We start from the raw sequence: 17816 nt of genomic DNA, 5'->3' as shown, positions 1-17816 counted from the left end.
TAATAACGGCACCAACCAGCGTTGAGAGTGAGCAGCGCAGATATTACTTTGACCATGTGTCAATTAATTTAATCTCTAGTGCTCTCTATCCGCACATATACACACACAGACTAAATGCACACTATAGACTAGGTGTAGCGTGCATCATTTTGTTATGTTTACACCTGATGTTCATACTTCTATATGTAGTTATCAGGCCCCTAAAACAGAGAGTTTGGAAAATTCTTTGCTTGTCTAAATATTTACAGCTTCAGGACCAGCAGTGAATGCATTTCTAACACTTGCTTTCAGTAACAGATCCACTGTGCCGTCATCATACAAGCAAAGAAACTGAATTGTTCCTTGTTTGCAGTGTTTTGTGCAAATAAGTAGACTATAGCTAAAGAGCTAAAACACTCAAATGATCGATTTCTTTCAACATGAAAATGTGTTAATATGGAAGTAGCCTCATGCTCACACTCTCACACATCCTCTGTAATCCATTTCTGTCCTTGTCATTATAGCGTTTGACAGGAAATGGAAGGTTATGACAGTTTAGATATTTTCTTCCATAATACTATGAAAAGAGATGTGTTTTATTTTTCCTTTGCTGTAAACACTGCATACAAAAGACCATTCACCACTATTGCACTGGGAAAGAGGAAAGAATTAATTAATCGTTTAAGTGTGTTTCCTTAAGTAATGAGGCAAATAGTCTTTTAATTAATAAGTTAGACATGTGAGTGCATGGGGGCTTTATTTGTGTGTCCTGTACACACGTACAAATGAACAAAGAGGCATTAAATATAAAGAAACATCACTCACCTCGAGTCTAAAACCCACCTGGCTCCATGCAGCCATGTCCACAGGGAGTGTGCGCGTGTGTGTGTGTGTGTTTGTTTGTGTGTAGCAGGGTGACAGCGGTCTTTGAGCAGAGACATGTCTGATTCCCAGAGGACACAGAGACTCAAGATGACTGTGACTCGTGGAGCTGTGGAAATATAACAGCACTATTTAGCCTGCAGCGCTGTGGTTGCACACACACACACACACACACACACACACACACACACACACACACAGAGAGCTACCCTTGCTGCCCATGACTGACACATCACATATTTACCATCATCATCCCTGGTGCTTTGTCGGGAGCCACTGTTCTTTTCCTCCCCTACAGATTTCACACACACACACACACACACACACACACACACACACACACACACAGTCACTTACTGATAACACAACCAGCAGATAATTCAATCGCTGTAGAGTTTCTGCTGTGCGTGAAAAACATTACTCCAGTTCTCAATGGAGACATGAAAGCTAGACCTGAAATGTTCACGTATGTGTCCACGTAAGAGCACTTGTATTAAAATGGTTCATCTCATCAAACAAAAATTAACAAAATTAAATGAAATGAAGTGAATACATGTCTCTCTTCCATGGAAGCTGCATTGTATTTTATATTATTTTGTTATTGATGATATGAAACCATTTTTGACATCATAACATAAAGAAAACACCATGAAATGTCCCACAGTGTGACGCTGAATGTAACTAGTTTGTATCAACATAAAAAAGCAGCTGTGTTTAACATGTAGTATCTGTTATATCACGTCAAACTGAATCCATACAAACAAAAAAACAGCAATTCAGACAATTCAATAAAGAATGAACAGCAGTTGCACTTGTTTATGTAGTCATACTTTTGCAGGCTTTATAAATATAATTGTGTTAAAAAAAAAAAAATCTGATCATTTATTCCATTAATTGCTTATTCCATTCTTAGACTTGTATTATAGTGCAGGTACCGTGGGTGTTGATGCAGGTGGTTACAGTACACTAACTAATGACTCAGTAACCGCAGAACTAATGTTATTACTTTACTTTAAACGTGTGGGAGTGGAATATTAACAACGAGGAGTAATAAAAACAGAACACAGGTCTCTCTGCCTCGTTTTAATTGGTGATGTTAGTTTTGATTCGCGAATTAAGTTTTTATGACTTTGAACGGTGATACCTAATATAATGATATGTCCGGTAAATAAGGAGATAAATAACACTAGACTTTACTTTAACTGAAACTAACATCCTCAGGTTTTGGGCATGCAGGCACACCGTCAGAGCATCCGTGGCTGCAACAGTGAAAACAAATTCACTTGCACATTCGCACAAAATGTGTACTCTTTCCCCACAAACACACACACTCACACACTCTGGCCCAAGGTGGATTTCTAGAGGTGCATATATTTGCATATATCTGCATGTTTAATGAGTTATGGGAGATCAAGCGATCCGAGCGGCCCTTTGTGGGTTTTTCTTTTTTCTGTGTGTGTGTGTGTGTGTGTGTGTGTGGAGGTGGGTTGGGGTGGGTCTCCGTGTAAATCTCACCCGCTGTGTGTTGGCACCCGTCACAGATGGTCGGGGGTGAGGGCACCCTGTGGGCACAGGATACCTATTTCTGTTTGTCTGCGTTAATGTGAGACTGGGAGGCAGCGAGAGTGTGAGTGTGTGTGTGTGCACTGTGGGTATGTGTGTGTGTTATTTACTACATACACTTTTCATTAACATCGTTATGTATGTGTTAAGTGATTATGTACTGTATGTGCGTTTTTGTGATTATTGCAGAATGTTGTGTGTGGCTGTATAACATTTTCATCTGTGTGTGCATAAAAGTCGCTTGTATTTTTGTACCTCTTTCTGCCATAAACATTGACCAAGGAGACCGAAACCTGGTCCTAATGAGGCAGGACCGCATATCTGAAGGACGGGTTAAGTTTTGGGCTAAGATTTGAATTGTGGTTAGGTTAAATTTGAGGGTTAGGCATTAACTGGTTATGGTAAAGGCTTGGATAAGGCGTCCAAATGAATGGAAGTCAATGCAGAGTCTCTAAAAGGATAGTGTGTGTGTGTGTGTGTGTGTGTGCGTGCGCGTGCGTGCGTTTGTTCAGTTGTTTATAGTCAATCTTGCTGCACCGTGTGTGCGTGCCCGCATGTGCGTGTCTCCCAGCATGCAGTGCAGCTGTGATGGCCCTGTTTTGGATGATTGATGTGTTGGAGGGAGCAGCGAGGAGCTCAGGTTGGGCCACAGCCTCAGTCTGACACACTGCTGCTTCCCTGCTGCTTTACATATGTAGACGCAGCAAGACTCCTCCTCCCCTCCCATCTGACACTGCCTCCCTCTCTCCCAACACAGCCAACACTCTCTCGTTCGTTTGGGGTTTTATTTTGAATCCTCTCTTCGTTCCACGAGCCCAAAGCAAGCACTAATAAAACTAATTTATTAAGACTAGAAATAAATTGGTTGAGCTTCTGTCTTACCTACAAATCAGACATTCTGATAATCACACCAGGAAAAACGCAGGGTTCTACTCTTGTGCTCACTACTGACATTGCTTGCTGCTTGCTGAGAGTCTTAAATAAAACACAGGCACTGTTAATGTTACCCTTGTGACACCATACCTGAACAGATGCCGCAGCAAAGTCTAGCCTACTTAAAAATAAATAAATAAATAAATAAAAAGTGTTTTTCTCAGTCAGTCCTGGAACCAATATCATTTGAAGCACAAATCCTAATTATTTCCTCTAATACACTCATTAGCACATTATTGAATGTGGCATTTCACCTTCTTTCCGTAATTCATAATTTAAATAGTACATGGGTGTTTTAATATTTTTAAAATCAAACGAGCAGTGGTCATTTAGCTTGACTCGTTTTTATTCCAGAATACGTTAAACACTGGATCTTGCGCGATGTAAGTCACTCGTGTCTTATGAATGAGATAAATGGAGACTGGTGTAGTTGTTAACATTTGTTTTTAGATTAGAAAGCTACTTCAGTGCCTTCTGTTCCCACATTGTTATCTTTCTTTTCATTTCACTGTACCTATCATACTGTGTGTGTCTCTTCCCTGACCCTCCTCTGTATTACCATCTCTCTCTGAACTCCTGTCTTTTCTCGGGCTCACCATCTATCGCTGGTTCTCACTTTCCTTTCCCTGACACTCAGTTGTTTCTATATCCTTCCATCTCTCCCATATCACTAATCCTCCCACTTCTCTCTTTTTGTTCCTCTGTAGTTTCTCCGGCTTTGAAATCCTCTCCCTCTCCCCTCTGTTCCTCTGCTTCTGCTAATCCTTTCACTTTCTTTTGTCTCTCTTTTGTCTAAAAAGTCAGTTTAAATTTTTTTTTTTCCTTTCTGAGGCCCTGTTTTTTTCTTCCTGTGCCTGAAGTACTCACAATTCAATTCCAATGAAGTCACACATTATTTGGTTATTTGGTTTATGTCTTTTTAAGCTTTGGTCATGTATAGGAAACTCGATTGATTTGTTAAAATTATAATGTAAAGTAATGGCAAAACCAATGGCCCCTTGTGTGTGGAGAGTCTCACTTTATGTTTAAATTAACTTAAGTAGAAACAAACCAGTGTCTCTAAAAATGCTTGACTCATGAAGTTTGCCGGTGACAGTGGGGTCGCAGCTCTGAGGAGAGCCATGTCGACTCTGTAGAAGGGCATGCTGGGAGGCTGGAGAGCATGAGAGGCATATCGATCCACCTGTAGCATCCAGCTGTTTGTTTACCAACAACAAATCAATGGCTAGTGGCCACCTCTGCTCTGCTCTGCTCTGCTCTGCTCTGCTCTGCTCGCTGCACTCACACAGATATACTCTCTACAAACATACACAGTTTTCTGACCTCTTCACTTTTTTTTACTCACTTTATTGTTTTTGCAGCTTTAATATCAAATGGAGACATTTTCTCTGATTACCTATCGATCTTGGATTTGCCTTTTTAGACATTCTGGTAGCAAAATCAAACACTGAAATCTCTTCTTTTACAAAAAAAAAAAATATTCCGTCCCTTTCCTCTGTTGCTCCAGATGCATTTGTACTTCAGATATACCAACAGTTGGAGTCTGCTCTGCATATGACAAACAGAATTACCAATCCCACTGATCAAAAAACAGTTTAATCCAGGGTTTAAATTTTTTGTTTTGTTTTTATCTTTGAGAATATGTTTAATCGGATTTCACTCCTGGACATCCATGGCAACGTAAGACCTGGGTGAACACGCTAATTTCTTCTTTATCTGTTCTATTTTTCCCTGCTATGTGCCATTTCCAGCTCCTTGTTTTTTGGGACAGTGCTCAACATTGTTTACTTCATCAATCGGATCTCCTAAATGATCGATTTAAAAAGAGACTGGGATAAAAGAATCAAAATAGTAATGTTTTTTTTTTTATGTGGCTTCACTCAGGTTTAAAAACTCTGGCTATAAACTGCTAGTTTTAGTGTGAAATAGGCTTAAGTCAACGTTTTAGAGTGCCAGAGTGATCCCATCGCTGTGTGGTGAGGAATTGATCAGAGAAATTGTTTAAAATCATTACCTCTGCCAAAGAGGGTATTTTTGTGTTGTTTAAAAAACCTCCATGACCCAAAGAAGAACCCTTTATTTTTTGTTTCAAATCTGATTAAAGGAGTAGGTTTAGGGAAAGTTTTTTTAAATTTTTTTGTTGAGTGATATTACATTTTAAGTGTTGGCGGGAATATGTACTCTGTCTGTATGTATATACTGTAGCTCTTTACACACTGCTTTACACTACAGATTTGCCATTCACTCATTCACACCCGTATTCATACATCTATGTGCAGTGCATTTTACTGTCTATAGAGTTGGCCGGAAAACTGGGACATTGGTCAAAGCCAATAGTCATTCTGAAAGAGCTTCACATGTCCTCTGCAGAGATTGGAGAACGTGTCACAAGGACAACCATCAATCAAGCTTTTATGGTGGAGTGGCCTTGGAAGTCACTCGAATTAAAGGCATATTGCAACTTGCCCAATGTTTGCATGTTAAAGGCTGATAGCATGAGAGAAAAGTGTCCCTGGTTAAAATCCCCCCCAAAAAATGTAAATCTGGCAAACAGAGGTACCGATCATCACCTGACAAATTCAGCCAGTGGGGGGGGGGGGGGGGGGGGGGGTAGATTTGCTTCTGCTGCTTAGTGGACAGGGAGACTGGTCATAATTGAGAGAAGGATGAATACAAACGCAGAGAAGTCCCTGTAGAGAATCCTGTCTCAGGGAGCATAATATGACCTTAGACTGGGACAACAGGTGACCTTTCAGCAAGACAATGACTCCGATCATACAGCCACAACAATGCTGGAGTGACATCAGGATTCATTTCTGACATGTTAGGCCCAGCCAAAGCCCAGATTTAAACCCCAAACGAGACCTGATGGCAGTTGTTTCACATCCAATGTCACAATAGTTTAACGTGTCTGCCAGTATGGCTGTTGTATTTACTATAACACAGGAGTATGTGAAGTCACTGGAGTTCATGAGTCATGTTTGTCCCCTCTGGTGTGGTGCACAGTAGAGGAGGACTCATCAGTTAGGCCTATTAATTAGGCCAATACTTGTCATTTTTAATAATTGACTAATATTTACAAAATAGGCGTTTTTGGTCTCTGAAACTTGATGAATGTTGCTGTTACTGAAACTTTATTTTTTCACCCAGACGTGTATTTATATTTGGATAACCTCTTCAATAACTGTCAAACTGTTATTGTTGTTATCATTCAATCATCAACAGGACAAAACAAATTTGGCCATTGGCTGCCCTGATATCTAAAAATCCACATCGCCAAACCCCACATTAGTCGACCTGTTAGTGTACAGTCATCAGATTCTTGGCTCAAACCTGACTCACAGCCGTGTCACAGGACACAAGTCCATGTCTCTGAAAGAAACGAATGCCAAGTTCAAACGGGCATGAAACCAGTCCAAGAGGCATCGGGGGGAAAATAATAGATAAAGACTGGGCATGATAATTGCTCCCCTAATGTGTCATCATAAAAGACAACTCATGATGCATCCCACAATATCCAGAATAAAGGTTATGTTGTTGCTACGAGTTAAACCTTTTTAAACAGTAAAATGTAAAAGTTTTTTTGTGTTGGTGCCACCTTAGGTTTCGTTTGTATTGTAATAAAATAAATAAATCTGAAGTAGAGTACAAAAAAAAGTTTTGTTTTACATCACACAGCTGTAAAATGTTTCATTATTCTCGTCTTTTTCCTTTGCCTTTATTTTCACCACCCTTTCCTCAGAGCTCTTCACAGGTCACCTCTTGTAACTTCCCAAGGAGACAAAGTTGTTGTTTGTCTTATTAATAGAGCTTAGAAAAGCCAGGTAGTTTAACAGGTTTGACTGTTTCAGTGAACAACACTGTTCTCAGTCATCAGTGATTTCTCTTTATTTGCTGATTTCTAATGTTAAATTTTGGAAGTTTTCCATATGAATCACTCCGTGATGCCCTTGGTAATGTGTTTATTTCTAGGTGACTGACCACAAAGGCACAGCGAGGAGCTGTGCGAGGCCGACTGAAGAGGAGGCAGCCGGAGCCTTGCTCAGTGTTACACTCACCCTCTATGGCACCTACCACCCACACAGGACCATGCATGGTAAGTGTCATCCACTTGCAAAACTTTAAACTCACAAACTGATTTGGCACCGAGGAAGTTTTTTTTTTAGGTTTAAGACACATGCACTTTCTGTACTTATAAACATCATCCTCTGAAAGCCAAGTTAGTGGAGTTCAAAAATGAAAGTAGAAGCAAATATGTCGATAAAGAGTATGATCAACCAGTGGAAAATGGCCTTCCTCTCCCACGAAGCACCTGCCCCCACCTGCCATCGCTGCCTCTTTGGCTGAGGCAGTGGAGTCAGAGGAAGTCAATCAGGCCACTGACCACAGGGACCGTGATGTATAATTACAGTGTGACTCCTGGCTGCCCCTTCTCAATCCCACCCCCTCCCCCCACAGAGTGCGTCAGCTCCCCCAGTGCCCACAATCGCCATACACACACACACACCTCGTTAACCACACCGGCATGAAGCCACAGCACCTTCCTCCCTGTCGGGGGCTTTAGGGTTGTTAGAATCACCGAGGCATGCTGGGAGAGAGACACTGAACCAGACTTCCCTGTTGCTCTCTGTCAACAGGAGTTCCCACTGGTCATCGAGTTCCTGGAATTTAATGGACTTTTGAAAGATAACCAAGACAAGTTAGGGGGCCTAACAAATATGATGTTAAAGTTAGGACATGGTAAAACATCAAAGTTTATCACATCTTACATGCATTTAAATGAATCTAGCTTCATCTTGTAAAGCTGAAAAGACGTGGAGAATTGTGGCATTACACCTAAGGGCCACACTGGGAACACACTCCCATTTCGTGTGTGTGTATGTGTGTATGTGTGCTCGCATGCTCTCTCTCGTCTCTCTCTGTCAAGATGCTGATCTCTCTGTTGAGAAATCAATGACTCCCCCGCTCCACCTCTCCCTCCCTCTCTCCATCCATCCATGTATCTCTCTGTATGCTCCTGGATCTAACCCAAGTTCAAACTGTTAGTCAATCTGTTGTCTGCACACACACACACAAACATGCTGCTCCTGAGTCTTGTCCCCAAATCCTCCTGTTGACGTTCAGCACTCCGTGCTCTGAACTTCACCCACAGTCGTGACATGCTGATTATTTGCAGGCATATTTTTGGAAACCCTCCGAAAGTTTTGGAAATTACATTTATTACATCTTATACTGAGAGAAATGAAAAAATGATGAGGATCAATGTATGTGTCTTAATTCAGGGGGCCAGAACTGCCCAAACTAAAACATGAATAAGAAATAAAGCACAAGGAGATTTTTGTACTGCTAATCACAAAATAAATGTTAATTTGTAAGACTATGCTGACTTTTATTCAAGAATAGCTAGTTCTGTATCTCATCTTTCAGTCAGCTTTACAAACTAAGAAGAAAATTAATTAGGAGAGAGCTTGTAGAGCCTGTGGATGTCAGAATTTGTGTCTGGTTTAGTCAGGAAAACGCACAGTCTCTGTCCAAAGATTTAGTTTCACTGAAGGGACCTCCGCTTTTTACTGGAGAGATCTTAAAGATTTCTGTCCTCCTCCAAGTCTACCTTGTAATTATTATAGACCACACACATCCCAATGGGAGGAGAAATTACCAAGCAAATAACATAAACCGATTTTCTGTGACCCCGTGTCCTCGGCACTTCTGTAAATCACTGGAGTAAAGAAGAAATACAATTGCCACTTTATAAGGTACATTTAGCTGCAAACTAATGCAGTCTAATACAATAGCCTGCAATAAATCCTACCTCCATGCGCCGCAAACTCCAGCCTCCAAAATGACCATAAAGTTAAATCAACACAACAACAAGTGAATATAACAACCTTCATAAAATTCAGATTTATTGCAGGCCTGTTGTAGTAGACTGCATTTGTTCTTGGCCAGTGTTAAACAAACTGGCAACTCAGTGTGTCTGCTTAATTAACTGAAAGTAAATTAAACGGATTTCTGAGCTCGAATCACAAATATTTATGCCGTCCAGACAAGAGAACAGCAAGGACAAGGCAACCAAACATGGGGTTGGTTGTCGGAAAATACGTGAAATTTGTAGGGATGTATGATGTTGGACTTTTTGCCGATATATTGGAAGTGCTTGGGCCGATACACCCGAGATGAACGTGATAAAATAATTTAACGCAGTTAACGCAAGTTTGTTTACTTCTGGTGTGCGCCGACCTCCGCTGACATTAAAGCCGTAAATTATCCTCATGAAACAGTCACTTGCCTGCTGTCAGTCAGAGAGGAGACTGCGATAGTAGCTAAAGATGGAGAGAGGTGAGGAATTGTTGGGCGGAAGGTTTCATTTTAAGAACTTCTGTAGTGAGTTTAATCTAATATTTTTGCCTAATCGTGTAGCAGCAGAAATGTTCTTCATTGAGCAAAATAAATAAACGTTAAAAAAAATAAAAGTTTTAGAAGGCACCAGCATAGAAGTCAAGGAGGTAGCAGCCTTTTAAGGCTACTGTTGTAGTCATTATTCATATATCGGCAGACCCGGATGTGTTTGCCGAGATCTGATAATACATTTTTAAGTCAATATCTGCCAATACCGATATCACACATCCCTACAAATGTGTCTCATTCCAAGTAACGTGAAACATCATACATGCTCAGGCACCACACTGCAACCGAGTGATGATTTTAATATCTTATGATCTCATTACTTGTCAAGAAAGTGTGAAAGTCCCACAAAAAAAATGTCCTAAACTTCCAGCTTTTTGCACTTGTGTGTTAGAATGACTTGAAAGTAATCGGCTAATTTAATTGCTTGGTGAGAAAAGAGTAAAACAGCAATCCACTTAATTTGTTCTCTTAAAGTTTGCCTCACGCCAGTCACCTTGAAGACGCCTCATGCTGAGTCTCACGCTCACGATGTGAAGCTCCAGCAGCTCCAACCTGAGTGTCTTTTGTGACGAAGCAGCCCCGTCTGTGCACACATTTGTCTGCCTCTGTGTGCGCACGCTGCCCATGTGTGTGTTTGTTTGGTGGCTGTTACGGCAAGTGACAGTAAATTGCTGTGATTATGTGGCTGTAATTGAACAGGGATGGAGTGTTTAATTGGGTTGTTGTGTCCTGATGTTTCTCTGTAGTAGCGGGAGCTGCAGCACTGACAGGTGCCTCGTCTCGCCTCGCTGAGAGTTTTTTTATATACCATCACATAGGCTTTGTTGTGAGTGTTTCTCCCCCTTTTTTTCCATCTTTCTGTGTGCTTTGGCTTGGTGGTGTTTGTTTGGCTGAGGTGTGTGTGTGTAGTTTTCCACTGTTTCAGCAGGTAGAGGGAAGTGAGGGGTCTGTATGATGCTTCTCTGACAGGTTATACACATAATGTTTACAACGATGTATAATTTATGTCTCTCTCTCAGAATCGGGGATCAAAAAAAAGGCTTTAATGATCCCCGCAGGGAAAGTATTTTGTCACCGCTGTACAACGCACAGAAATCAAGAAATACATGTGTAAAAAAAACAAAATAATACTAATAATAATGATATTGAAAGGCTGGAAAGAGTAGACAGCACAAGCAGTTGCTGTGTAAACAACTGCCAAGATGGTGTGTGAGAACTACCTGTGTTTGTGTGTCTGCAGATGTGCTGTGTGTGTGTGTATGTCAGTGTTATGTGAACGTGAGGAGCTAACTGTGCATGTAATTTTGTGTGTGTTTTATTTATGTTAGTCTGTGTACAAGTCTCTCCCTCTCTCTGTTTGTGTGTGTGTGTGTGTGTGTGTGTGTGTGAGAGAGAGAGAGGGAGAGAGTGGGGGACTTTATCTGATCTGCCTCCTGGGCTCTATGGCCCAAATCAAATGGTAGGAAACATCAATTTCACCATCCCCTCTCCTCCTCATGCTCCCCTCTTGTATAATTTCTCCTCTCTTCTTCCTCTCCTCCCCTCCAGCTCCTTCCTCTCCTCCTTCTCTCCTCCCTTCCTCTGTGTATTGCTCTCTGTGGAGGTGTGATTACGTTCCTCCTCTGAGCACCAGTGATCTGAGTTTCAGTGTGCGTGTGTGTGCGTGTGTGTGTGTGTGTGTATCTGTGTGTGTTTGGTGACTGGTCGGTGATCTGAGTAGCCTGGCGCTGGGTATTGTGTGGCGCAATTCACGGGCGATGTCTCCAGTTGAATGCCTCCATTCACAATTACAGCCTCTCCATTAGCCGCAGCCCTCGCTGCCTTGTTGTTGTCTTTTCTTCCTCTCTGTAAAAAAAAGCAATTAAAGAGGGACAAAAACAAGCTAGAGCATAAGCAGTGTACCTGGAAAAAGCAAAAGAAAAAAGAAAAACTGCGAGAGAGGCGGTGTGGAAGTGTGAGACTTTGATTCTTCAGCTGGGGTTCACGCACACACTACACACTGTCTTCTCAAAAAAAAAAGGAAGCCTCTTGGTATTATTTGAACATTCGTGCTTGACTGTAATCTTTAAGAGACTCACAAATGTAAGACAGGTAGAATGTAGAAGTGATGCTGTTCTTACAGGACAAAGTTAAGGATGAAATAATAATGGCTAAGATCTATAATTAATCATTTTTCACACACATAACCTTAACATAGAGTGGGAACAGTAGCAGGTTCAGTTTCAAAGTATTTTTAGTACTGCTTTCATTTTGATTTTGCTAAACACAACCATGAATACGGTTGAACAGTTTTGTAAACTGATTGTAAACATAGCTGTCATTTTCTCCCCCAAAGAAGTGACATGCAATGCATCACGACTCTTTAACTCGGTGTTAAACTGCACTCGAATCATGGTTGAAAGGCCAATAAAGAAAAGTACCTCTAAAATGTTCACCTCTTTATTTTGGTTTTCACACATTTTCACACATTTGTACACTGCTTGAATGTTGCTAATGTCAACTATTTGCATAGTAACAAAGTAACAAGTCATGTGGCCGACTCCAACCTCTAAGAAGGGAGTTCACTTCTAAATGGCAGCTGAGAATAAATAAACACTGTATAATGTGGAAAAGGATATTCTACTTTTTTTCTTTGTATTTCCATATCTCACTCCAGCCTACTTTATGCACTCAAAGTCCTGATGCAAATTTTATCCTCTGTAGCATTTAAAAAAAAAAGAAAAAAAATCACTAGACATTTAGATTAAAACACAGAGGCAAACGGTGCTAAAAACATTCAATCAGATGTTCTGTGTTTCTTTCCCCCTTTTTTTTTCTTACATCAGAGAGATCACTGCAGAGCGTTGTGTCGATGGGGTCGCGTCACCTTGTTCCTCGAGTGTACCGGAGGGACCACCACTACCCTCCTCTGGGTCTGGTGCAGTGGGTCTACCAACTGGAGAGAGACAGGAAGGTGCGGGCTGCTGATATCACTGTTTCCAGACCCCAGGTACAGCCCTGTACACAAGAGCCTGAACGCACGTTTCACACATCACACACTCTGTGATTTACTATTCCAATAAATCACTGGCACGACCTAATTTCCTATGGATTTCAATTTCCCTCTGGACATATCTGCATTGATCAACTTCAGGTGTAAGGATGTGCCATGCGTCGCTCACTGTGACACTGAAGAATGGCTCGCAGATCTATGCCATACGTGTGTGTGTGTGTGTGTGTGTATCTCTGTGTGTGCGTGCAACGGGACATGAAGGAAGGATTTGTGCAGATGCAGCGTTTCTGTTGAACAGTGTCATCACCATCATGGCTTTAGGATACAAATCCTCGAGTCTGAGTAATAACATCTGAAAATGTCAGAAACATGTAGTCAGAAAGACGCAGATAGGAATCAGACAGTTGAGCCAAGACCTGAGATATTGTTATTCTGATCATATCTGCTCATACGCCGAGTGATCATGATCTATCTGCAGAGAAAAAGATTAGGGTATGATTCCCTTTTAAAATTAAAGAGCATTCTGTGGTCCATGTAATCATCCTCCGCCTCAGACTCTGAATTCCCCGTTTTAGAATCAGAATTATTCCCTCACAGACCTCTGAGGCCTTGTGACTGTGTCCTTTATGCCGCGTTATCAGGCCAATTGTAGCTCTGACAAAAGCATGCCGCATGCTGGACGACAGGTAAAGCTCCGTTTGTGTGCATGTTGCTGCCTGACATGCCCTTGCAGAGGTACATGGACCCCGGGCCTGTAGATGAGTTTTGTAGATGAGTTTTGAGCCGGTGTTAGGAGGCAGAAACGAGGCCTGACAGCGTCTTTACCCGGAGTTCCTCCCTTAGAGGCAGAGCTGAATGGATCGTAGAAGCTAGGAGGAGAAATAAATTGGAGAAAAGGATAAATCGATGCTTGGCGGAGAGGCAAACAGACCTTCCAAGCCCCGGCCTAGACACACATACACATACACACACACGTACCATAGCGTTGCTTTTTTCCTTGGGCTGTATTGGATTGGTATGCAGAGCTGGGGAGAGAGACGCTCAGAAAAGACTTGGCCTACAAATGATGTCCTTTGTTTGATCCATTAGGTTGGGGGGTTGGTTGGTTGGTGGGTGGATGGGGAGGGCCGTCCCACGGAGATAGTGGAAGGGCTGGGAAGCAAACATCTCTGTCTGTCTCTCTCTCTCTTCTCCCCAACAGCTTCTCATCTATAAGGGAGGAGAAAGAGATCAGCTACAGGAAAAGCTTGTTATCGTCTGTTTCTGTTGATGAGTTAGAGGGAGGGAAAGGATATATTGTAGGTGTGTGCGTTGTAAACTGTCTGAAGCGTTCAGTCTGAGGGACGTTTACAGTGCAGTCGATTTTATTCCCTTCACTGATAATAACACTGTGCTCCCCAATTTAATCTCTGAGAATGAGGAATAAAATCACACTATTAACAACATGAGCATTCAGACAGGTTTATTTATTGTCACAAAAAAAAAGACGCCAGAACTACAAAGCCGGAAAATAAGACATAGAGCCATCCTTTATATTATGTCATGGTGGACAAAATTATTTTTCAACACTATTTACTGTGCCAGTGGTTTAACATGAAGATAGATGGCCATAGTGTTGTAACAGTAAGGAATTAATGATCTATTCATTATACATTATGTGATGTTAATGGGCATAAAGCTACCTAAAGATTTTCATGCTAAATTCTATTATTTATCAGGTCAGAATGTGGGACAGTGTTATATGCCTGTACAATGATGTTGACAAGGACATCATACATAAATACAAACTACGCCAAAAAGTAAGAAACTGATATAATAGTAATTTTAACCCTTAGTGCTCACGCAGCACAGATCTGTGCCACTGGCACACCGTTGGTACATTGCAGTGGGAATAATACACAAGTCCTTAAATGGACATCCTGTTGTGTGTGTGTGTTTACAAGTCACATCTTCAGGCTTTACTAAATGTGTTTTTCTGTGTTCTTATGTGTTGTTGAGTCAAAGTTATGATTCATTTTATATCATTTTTTTAGTAGTGATATAAAGTAGCAATAATTGTGCAGAAGTCACAGAATAAACCATTTTTTCTTTTATTTTTGTTCATAAAAACGAGCAAAGTGAACTTTGAACTGTTACTGTTAGGATAATACATATACGCTCTGTATATACTGTACATGTGAACATAGTAATGGCTCTGTGTTCTAACGGTTAAGATTCAAGATTCTAATAAGTGAACATACAGAGCAAAATGAAATGGCAACAAACTAATGTCAGTGCAGCAAACACTAAACAGTGGACAGATAAAAATATTTAAGTCGATAAAACATTGTGTAAATCTGTCTTTAAAACATTAAAGCTATAGCAGCATATTCATTCAAAGTGTGTTTATGAGTGATAAAAGTGCTGGGTTAAGTCGTGTCATATTTTAGTTTAGGTTTAGGCTGAAAGGTCACAGCTCACTGGATGGATTGCGGTGACATTTTGTACAGACCATAATGATGTTTTCTCCAGCGCCACCAACTGGTCGTGTTGTTTCACGTTTCCTATCTAGATCTGAGGTGATTCCTATCAATTCATAGTAACCTGTTTTACTGGGGCGACGGTAGATCAGTGGTAGAGCGAGTTGTCTTTCAACTTGAAGGCTGTGGGTTGGATTCCTGCTGTGTCAGCAGCATGTGAGTGGAGGACATACACAGCACATAGATCAGCTGTATGAAAGTGTGAGTGAATGGGTGTGAGTGTGATTATAGGTAATGGTGATTTAACCTCTGTTTGTTGAGTTTTTGAGCCAGATGAAGACTTGTTATCAAGTTTATCAGCAAACCTCTATTCACTCTTACTACGTATTTATGTTTTTTTTTTTGCTCCATCACAAGAAATTCACAAGAAATTCTCGGCTCTTCCCCAACACCAGCATATGTCGCCGTATATTTTGGCTTGGGAGTTCTCTTTCCACTCCAGTGTCTTTTTATAGTTTTGTCGTTCGTAGCGTACGCCCTGCTGTGCTTCTATTTTCATGAATGCTGTGAGAAATAATTGAAAGCGTTGTGTACGCTGCCGTCTGTTGCAGCGCTCCCACTTCCCCGTCCCTTGTAAATACTGTATCACTGAAGCCCCCGCTGTAAGCTGCCGGCTCAGGATTCCTCGCAGATCTGGAAAACTTAAGCGCGTTCAAGTCATAACTGGGATCTGAATGTCGTTCCTGTGGACAGAGCCAGTTTTTGACTGATTTTAAATTCAGCTGATTGTCTGAGATTAAAAAACAGCTCATGTCCTGTCTCCTCAGAATCAGTGGATTCTTTTTTTCCCCCTCCACTCATGACATCCATAAGGAGGAGGAAATGGTGTCAAAAGAGTCACAACCCCTGCTGCTAGTGGTGTGAAATGCAACAGACGGAGGATCTTGATGAGTCTTAACACAAAGTAATCATGTACCACAACAACTACAAACAAATTCATGACTTTTTAGAAGCAATAAAGGACTAATTTGCAGATTTGTCTAATAAATGTCAGTATATAAGTCATCCTTTGTTCTGGAGGAGCTGCCTGAGGGGAAATCAGATTTGAGATGGAGACTTTACATTTGAATAAAAAGCCTGTACTACGAATGACATGACTTTAGATTCTGGGAAACTTGAGTATTTTCTCTTATTTTATTAGACTAAATGATTAACCTAGACTGAAGATAAGGGGCAATAAGATAAGACCTAAATTCAATAAGTCGCTGATTAATTTTTGTCATCCTTGGCTTTATCCTCAAAAACAGGAAGATTTATTTGGTTCTATACTATTTTACTATCACTGAACATGTGACAAAGATGCTCATGTCAGCTAACCACACAACATCCATAACTACAAGTATTCATTATTCCCAGCTTCTAGCCCAAGTGACCAAGGTGATTTCTTAGATTAGTTGGAAATTAGTATGGAAATTTGGAAATTGACATATGCCTGGTTTCTTTTTTGTATTCATTTCACATCAAAGATGGAGTTTCCCCACATGTCACGACCTCATCACCCATTTCACGCACAACAGCTGAATGGCATGACTGAAGAGAAGTCCTCCCTGAAACCTGCTCTCGTCAACGAGCTCCATGAGACAAAGACCCTCCCGGATGATGTGAAGGGGGAGATCGGGCCGTTACCTTTACACATTCTCCAGGATGTTGCCATGGAGGTGCAGCTGTCAGACTCTTCAGATCCAGGAGATGATGGAGGAACTGTGAGTAGAAAGGCAGCAGACGAAGGGACGGGGCTGAAGGTAGAGGAGTGAAGAAACAAATGGGAACCATGGTTAAATAAAGACCATTATTTTTCACAGTGCAGCATGCCAGTTGGTCATGAATCAACCTTGTGTGCTGTATTTTGACTGTGTGGCCTCACCTCAGTGTGAGCAGTGATCATTTATTCTAGATTCCTAACTTCTGCCAGCCACAGAAACACACCTAAACATATAAATCCTGCCCCAAAAAACAAATAGTCCCTGGAGCAGTGCTCAGCTCTCATCTGTACTCTTCATTTGCTTCCTGAAGTTGCAGAGGTTAGTGAAAGATATGTTTGTCTTTTTCCACCTCAGTGAAGGGTGAATTTGGCTCAGTGCAATAAGAAATGGATTACCCATTTATTAAAGAGGCTGTGTCACTCCTCATTGACTTGGACAAATAACAAATTCATTTCTAGCAGCCTAATTTCTCTCTGTTCTTCACTGGATTTCTGATAACGCTGAAATACTGATTGCAGCCATATGGGCTCCCTCAACTTTTTTTTTTAATCAAATTATTAAAAATGTGCCACTGCAGAGATTCCACAAAGGAATCCTATAAGCTTCCTTTACCATCACAACATATACAAACCGAGTACAGTGTTTCACGGACATTCATTGAATAAAAACAACAGAAAACAAAGAAAGCACTGAAAACGTTTCACTTTGACGCCATTTTGGAATCAGCTGGAAACTTTTTTTTCACCAGTGCATCTCAGTATGAAGCCAAGACTAATGTTGCCTTTTTCCTCAGTCAACTGCAGGTCTGTAGGTAGTGGCGTTTTGTAAAGTAGCAGT

The 17816-nt window shown here is 41.1% G+C and overlaps 1 protein-coding gene across 1 annotated transcript in view; it reads left to right on the top strand.

Moving 5' to 3' along the window:
* Positions 1-17030, top strand: part of LOC131471314 (endoprotease bli-like) — a 146857-nt gene extending 129827 nt beyond the window's left edge. Inside the window, exons 17-19 of the mRNA XM_058647813.1 lie at positions 7330-7453; positions 12591-12754; positions 16743-17030. Coding sequence (XP_058503796.1) covers positions 7330-7453; positions 12591-12754; positions 16743-17030 — 576 coding nt within the window. The remainder of the gene's footprint in view (positions 1-7329; positions 7454-12590; positions 12755-16742) is intronic.
* The last annotated feature ends 786 nt before the right edge of the window (positions 17031-17816 follow it).

Source organism: Solea solea, chromosome 13 (genome assembly GCF_958295425.1).
Source record: "Solea solea chromosome 13, fSolSol10.1, whole genome shotgun sequence".
Classification (NCBI taxonomy): domain Eukaryota; kingdom Metazoa; phylum Chordata; class Actinopteri; order Pleuronectiformes; family Soleidae; genus Solea; species Solea solea.
This window is presented reverse-complemented; position numbering and strand designations above follow the sequence as displayed.